This window comes from Gekko japonicus, unplaced genomic scaffold (genome assembly GCF_001447785.1).
Source record: "Gekko japonicus isolate JY-2015 unplaced genomic scaffold, Gekko_japonicus_V1.1 scaffold7, whole genome shotgun sequence".
Classification (NCBI taxonomy): domain Eukaryota; kingdom Metazoa; phylum Chordata; class Lepidosauria; order Squamata; family Gekkonidae; genus Gekko; species Gekko japonicus.
In genome coordinates, this window is record NW_015159711.1 from 1,766,286 (window position 1) to 1,773,030 (window position 6,745).

Below are 6,745 nucleotides of genomic sequence, written 5' to 3' on the forward strand. Positions count from 1 at the left end.
AGATGGTGCTTCAGATACTCCAGTCCCAGTTAGGGTTCTCCCAAAATTACAACTGATTTCCAGACTACAGAGATCAGTTCTCCTGGAGGAAATGGCAGCTTTAGAGGTTACACTCTGTTAGTCTAGGAGAACAGTAAATCCTAGGGTGGCTACAGAGAGAAGATACTCTGCATCTTCCACTTCTCGTATGGTATACCATAGAGGTTCTAAAGTTCTAAACGGATCATTTTGTATATTGTTAATATATATTAACGTGTTTTTGGTTTCAACGCTGCTGTTAGTCACCTAGAGCCTTTTAGGAAAGGCGGGATTCTTTTTTTATTTTAAAAATATTTGTAAGTAAATCTGTCTTCAGTGTGACCACATTCCAGATATCCATTGCACCATCCACGCTTTGCACAGCACCCAGGCAGTTCCTGGACTACAATTCCCGGGAAGTGCTATTCCCTCAGGCTAGGACTACGTATCCCGTCGTGCAACATGACAAGTTGAATTTAGGGCAACCGGGAAGGAGGAGCAAGTCAGCGCTGCGCGTGGAGCTCTGGGTAGTGTAGTCCTTATGGGAAGGTCCCTTCCCCAGCTCACGCTCCTCCTCCTTTCTCCTTCTCCTCTCCGAAGACGGAAGCCCGAGGACAAGCGAAGAGGAGCGGCAGTAGAAGCAGCAGCTGGGCTGGCGAGATGGGGGACTCTAAAGTGAAGGTGGCGGTGCGGGTCCGGCCCATGAATAGGAGGGGTGAGTTGGAACCGAAGCGCGAGAGGGGGGCAGAGGGGGGGGGGTTCTCCCAAAATATGGGAAACCAGACTCTCAATGGCCAGGAGAGAAGGAAGAGACCACGGGGACGGGGATGATTCTAGCGCACACACCCCGCGAAAAGTTTGGGGGAGGAACACGGAGAGGAGAGGAAACCTACCCTAATAATGTAGGAGGGGACTATCATTTCCCTCTCCAGGTTTATGGGCCGGGAGGGAACCCCCTCACCACCCATGCAATTAAGTGGGAGTCAAAAGTACCCGGGGCGAGGAGGGCTAGATAACTTGTGAGAATGGGAATGTTCCTGATCCCCAAAATAAGGATAACCTTCTTTCCCTCAATAAAGTGGGTAAGAAGGGAGCACGCCCCGCCCCGCGGAAAAGCCGATGGGGATGGGGGAGGAAGGCTGTTTTTCACTTTCCACATTAAGACAGGGGCTGAAAAGAAGTCCCTGCTACATGTTAAGTTGGGAGAACAGACGCCCTTGCCATGGGAGGGGATTGTGTCAGGATATATATGGGAAAGGGTCCCTTCCGAACATTGGAGGAGGTGAAGGAAGGAAAAGTCTCTCCCATATGAAGGTGGGGGTGTTCATTCTATAGTTTGGGAAGAGGACAAGAACGGAGACACATCAGTCCTCAAAAGCTTGGTATTTGGACAGCAGGGGGGAGAGATGGATTCTTTCCCGAAATGAGAGATCTTGTGTGGCGTAGTGGTTAGAGACTCAGACCCGTTCTGCTATGGAAGCTTGCATGGTGGCCTAGGGCCAGTCGCTTTTTCTTAGCCTCACCTGACTCACAAGGTGGGGGGGGTTGTGTGGAGGAAATGGAGAAGGGGACATCAACGTTGTAAGGTGCTTTGGGTTTCCACTGTGGGCAAAAAGTGGGGTGCGAATGTCTAAATAAAAATAAGTGAGAAGAGGTTCTCCCCTACTCTTGAAATGTGGTCTGCAGAGCGCCCCCCCCCATCAGAAGGGGAGGCAACTGGGAACTTGGGCTTCCTAAAGTATTCCCGAGAGAGTAAGGTAACCACTCCCACCCTTTTTAGAGTGCGTTGGAGTGTCTTTTCTCTTCCTCTTCCCCTGAGGAGAAGGAAAGAAACCTTTTCCTTATTTTGTATGTGCATATTCAACCTTCTTAGCTGAAGATGAAATTAGGTTACCTTTATTCTGTGTCACTCAGATCAGTGATAGGAAATAGGACCCACGTGTAACACCCCCACTGCAAATCTTGGCTGAGCACAATTTTCCTTTCCCCCCATGTCATTCTGCTTTGGCTTTACAACAGGTGTCAACAGACGGCTGAGGTAATAGGAGGCACATGGAGGTGAAAAGGAGTATCGAGTCTCCTAATAGTACAGCAGGGGTGTGTCGTGTTGAGGCAGTTAGACAAGAGAGAGAGAGGAGTAATCTTTGGATAATGTTCTGAAGGGGGAGGTAGGAAGATGTGGGTGTTCTTAGCCTTGTTAAAATTCTTAGATGGTGCAGAAATGGCTTTTGCCCAGATGTGCTTTAGGTAGCTGAGGAGGTTAACCTCTGTGTTAGTTGACAAATGTTAGTTTTGTTAGCTTGGCCTTTGGGAGAGATATTAATAAGTTGGTAAAAAGGCAGCTTTCCCCTACATCTATAGACAAGCCTACAGTTCTGGCTTGTGGTTCGTCTCCGCATCCTCTGTTAACCTGAAGGCTAGGAAATGAATATTTCATAGAGCTAGGTGTTCAGCTTTTTACATTACAAGGCACTTGGCTGCCATATGTTCATGCTTGCCCTGCTAGAGGTCTAGTATGTGTGAGACAGTGATATTAACCAATGAGGACCCAGAGTGGCTTATATTATTCTCTCCTCCATTTTGCCTTCACAACAGCCCTGTGATGTGTCCCTACATTCTTGCCTTGCACCTGAATTTTCTGGTGCCTACAGACGTTTATTGCTGTCTGTCATCATGGTTTGCCGAAGTCCCCCCCTCCCCCGCTCCTGTTAAAAGACTCTTAAACTTTTAGAGCATTGTCTTCCCCAATGTATCTTTATTACTGTGGCGCCGTAAACACCTGTGGGCATGGGGTTTTTTCTTCAGTGATGCCTGTAAAGTAGTGAGTGCATCTGTGTTCTTATTACTTATTTATATGCAGCCTTTCAACTTCTGCTCGAGTGGACGAACCCTCCCCCTGGATAGCTTACTATTTGCATGAGCCATCAGGTATATCCTGGCAAGCTGAGAGGACTTAGATTAGGCTGCGACCAAAAGAACTTTATCTTTCACTCTTTCTCCAAGAGAATCCCGTCAGGCTGTCTGGTTTGGGTTGTCTCTTTGCTTCAGGCAGAGTCCCCTGCCTTGCTGGGCCAGTTGTGCATTCTTTGAGCCTAACCTGCCTCACAGGACTGTTGGTGTGTGAGTAGAATGGAGAAGGAGATAACGGGGTAGTAAGCCAATCTGAGTCCTCGTTGGGGAGAAAAGGGGTGATAATATCTGAATAAATAAAAATCCTCCAAGCACCCTGAGGCTCTCACTGTGGAAGCAAAAATTCACCCCCATGTTGTCATGGGCATTCTTATCTGTGCTCAGGTGTGAATAATTGAGACTGGCTTGGCTGCAGATGAACTGGCCAATGTTCTGTTAAGGGGAGGGGTGTCTGCTTGGGAAAACTGTTCAGGTATTTTCGGTTACGGTAAAAGGTGGCTTGCTCTGTCTCTGCCCACTCACTGTGGGTGCCTTCTCCCCCCCCCCCACAGCACATCTGTAGTTCCTTTTGTCTCCTCCCTCCAAAAGGGGGTGCTTGACACACAAGGAGACATCTTAAGTTCCATGGTGACACAGCGCTTTTGTTGGAAGATACGGTATTTATGCCGTCACAGTTATTTCAGACCTTGTTATGTTTGTAAAGCTATTAACATGGAAAGAATTTTAACTTACAACTTGGTGTGTTAGCAGCCGTGAGTCTGAGGAGATGAGGCGAATTGTAAATAAATATGTCAGAACAGTGGATAGCGTAGGCAATATTAACTGCACAGGAGAGGTGATAGCCCAAGTTGCCATTTCCTAACTTTTGTGAAAGTTGTGTTGCATTAAAAAAAGTAGGCCTGTTTTTACATCCGGAAATGTTTCAGGTCTGTGGGGTGATGGATGTTAAATGGAGCATGCTAACTTAACAGATGGAGTTTTAAGGAGAAAGGCACTACTCTTTTTTTTTTCTTTTTTGAGGTTCTTGTATCAATCTTGTCTCTTTTCTGTTTGAGAGTCCTGTGTGCCAATGCCTGCCGGTCAGTTTGGAGGAATGGCGTCTATTGGGTGCCATTGTTCCCTCTAACAATAGCTGTTATCAGGAGAAGATGGCTTAGTGATCTATGTGTTAGGCCTGAAGTGCGTAGGTTCCCTGGAGCCATATGTTCGGATCTCAAGCATTTTAACTTTTCTCTTCACCTTCCAAAGGTACAGGCTGGGATTTAATACCAAGCAGTTTGTTGGAAACAATCTGACATCTCTGTCTCGACTTTACAAAAATCTGCCTAGTATAAGGTGAAGGTGCCAAGGTCTATCCTGGTTTCTGAAGTATGCAGTGTGGGTTCACTATTTTGCAAGGAGGAATGCATATTTAGGAAATGTGTATGCCACCTCTCCAGAGACCTGCTGGAGGGGACTCACAAAGTAAAAACAGTACAATGAAACCCTAAGAATAATCAGTATGTGCAGGTGTGTTTTATGAAAAGCATGTGTGTGAGCTTTTCAGCAACTTGTATGATCTTGTAATATATGGAAACATCGTTCTCCAAATAGTCTGAGAGAACCGGGTTTGATTCCCCACTCCTCCACTTGCACCTGCTGATGTGACCTTGGGTCAGTCACAAGCTCCGGCACAGCTGTCCTTGAAAAAGAGCAGTTTGTGTCTGAGTTCTCTCAGCCCCACCCACCTCACAGGGTGTCTGTTGTGGGGAGGGGAAGGGAAAGGAGTTTGTAAGCCGCTCTGAGACGCCTTTGGGTAGTGAAGGGCAGGGTATAAATCCAATCTCTTCTTCTTCTTCTTCTTCTTCTTCCTTCATGCATAAGGTGTGGTTCTATAGTAACAGTGCTGGTTTATGGCTGTGACAGCTAGGCTGTGGGAGGCAGCACTGCTAATCGCCACAAAGGTCTGAGAAATGTTGACTAGGTTGCAGATCCTGGTCGCCATCCTGTACATGAGAGTGTGCTCTCCTACAGCATGGGCTGTATTGGTAAATCCTCAAATGTGGACTGGAGGCCCGGAATTTGACTCGCCTTTTAAGGTTCAGGCTTATGAGGGCTTTCTGAAACAGGGCTATGAATTGTTTTGGCCTTCCCTGGGGCTGGTCCTCTTCTGTGTGATGTGCTGATACCTAATTACACAGTGCGCACTTGATTCTCTGGTTTAACCATCTTGAGTAAACAGGATCCCGGGTTAACACACCCTTTCTTGCATGACTTGTGTTTCTATTTACTGTGTGCATGTGAGGTTTCGAGGATGGTTGTGTTGGGGGCATCTAAAATGAACAGTGCCTGTAACGCACACAAGCCCTTGAATATGTGCCGAACTTTATTATAGGAAATTAATTGTCATTAGACTAATTAGCCTTACAGCTAAAGTGGCACACTGTGCTGCCTGCTGGCAGCATAAACAAAAACCTCAGTTGGATCCGTTCTCAATTATCCTTTTAAAAAACCAAGAAAAGTTAACAGTTGGTTAATTGGCTTTGGAGTCCTCTCTGCACCATAAACCAGATCATACAGCCATACTAGTAAAACTTTTGGAAAGCCCTGCGTTGGAGAAGTGAAGCACGTGGCTGAGGAGTTTGTTTCAATATGCTTAAAATAGAATGGGCGTCTGACAAAATATTGCAATAACATCAGTCTTGTGGCAAGTCTTAGCGCTCTGGCTTGCAAGGAGATGTACCTGTTTTTAAAAGAAAAAGCAATTGGATAATTTTAAAATAAAACTTTTTGGTCTGGTTATATAGATTTCAGGTGCCATCCTTGTGTCCGCAAGATTAGTATCATTGCTGGAGGGGTGTGGTGTGTGTGTGTATGTTTTTAAGTGGGCCTTGCTACTGTAGCTTTTAACAGCAAGCCTGAAATATGGCCAGTGATTACTACTGTGTTCTAGGTGATTACTACAATGTTCCAGGACCTTACAGCATACTTGTGAAATAGTGATACTTTCTGTAAAAAGAGGGTTTTGGTGGTTCCCACCCCCCATTTGATGGATCAAGGAATTACAAGATCAATTACATTTGAGTTTTTCACCACTTCATCCACTCCTGTTCTCTCAATCTCTTTGTTTCTTGAGTTTGATCTTACCATATCTCAAACTCTTGGTGCATAAAAATGCCTCTTCGTAAGTATGGTCATAAGTGAGGTTTTTCTTCCTTAATTGATCTTAGGAACAGAACAGGAAGACACATGAAACTGCCTTATAATTTGCAAGACCCTTGGTCCATCAAGGTCAGTATTGGCTGCTCGGACTGGCAGCAGCTCTCCAAGGGTCTCGGGCAGAGATCTTTCACAGAACCTGCTACCTGATCTTTTTAGCTGGAGATGCTGGGGACTAAACTTGGGACTTTCTGCATGCCAAGCAGATGTTGTGCCACTGAGCCACAGGGACAATTCATGCTGTGAATCGTGTACTGGGGGCACCAAGACCTCTTGGATTTCTTGCTTACCTACCTCCAGAGAGCTCCAAATAAGTATTATGTATTAACTGGCGGATGTATACATGCATAATTAACAGACAAATTTCCATGGCTTGAAAATGTCATGGGTTGTGCTGGGTTTTTATGACTGCAAGGTACTACTTGCAAAAGGGTACCTTGCAACTGCCAGGTCAAACAGAAGCATTTCTTTAAGGCCTGCTGCTCTAGTCCTATTTTTGCCCCTTCTGTTAAGATCAAGATAGGTAACTTGCTGCAACTTCAAGCCAAATTCTGCCCCCCCCCCCCGTAAATTGACTGAGGGCACAGTTGACCAGGGAGCATTCTTGCACAAGTCCTGC

At 46.0% G+C, this 6,745-nt stretch overlaps 1 protein-coding gene across 1 annotated transcript in view; it reads left to right on the forward strand.

Annotated features, from left to right (window-relative positions):
* The first annotated feature begins 711 nt into the window (after positions 1–711).
* Positions 712–6,745, forward strand: part of KIF13B (kinesin family member 13B) — a 195,181-nt gene continuing 189,147 nt past the window's right edge. Inside the window, exon 1 of the mRNA XM_015406436.1 lies at positions 712–733. Within this exon, the coding sequence (XP_015261922.1) occupies positions 721–733 (13 nt within the window). The 5' untranslated portion in view covers positions 712–720. The remainder of the gene's footprint in view (positions 734–6,745) is intronic.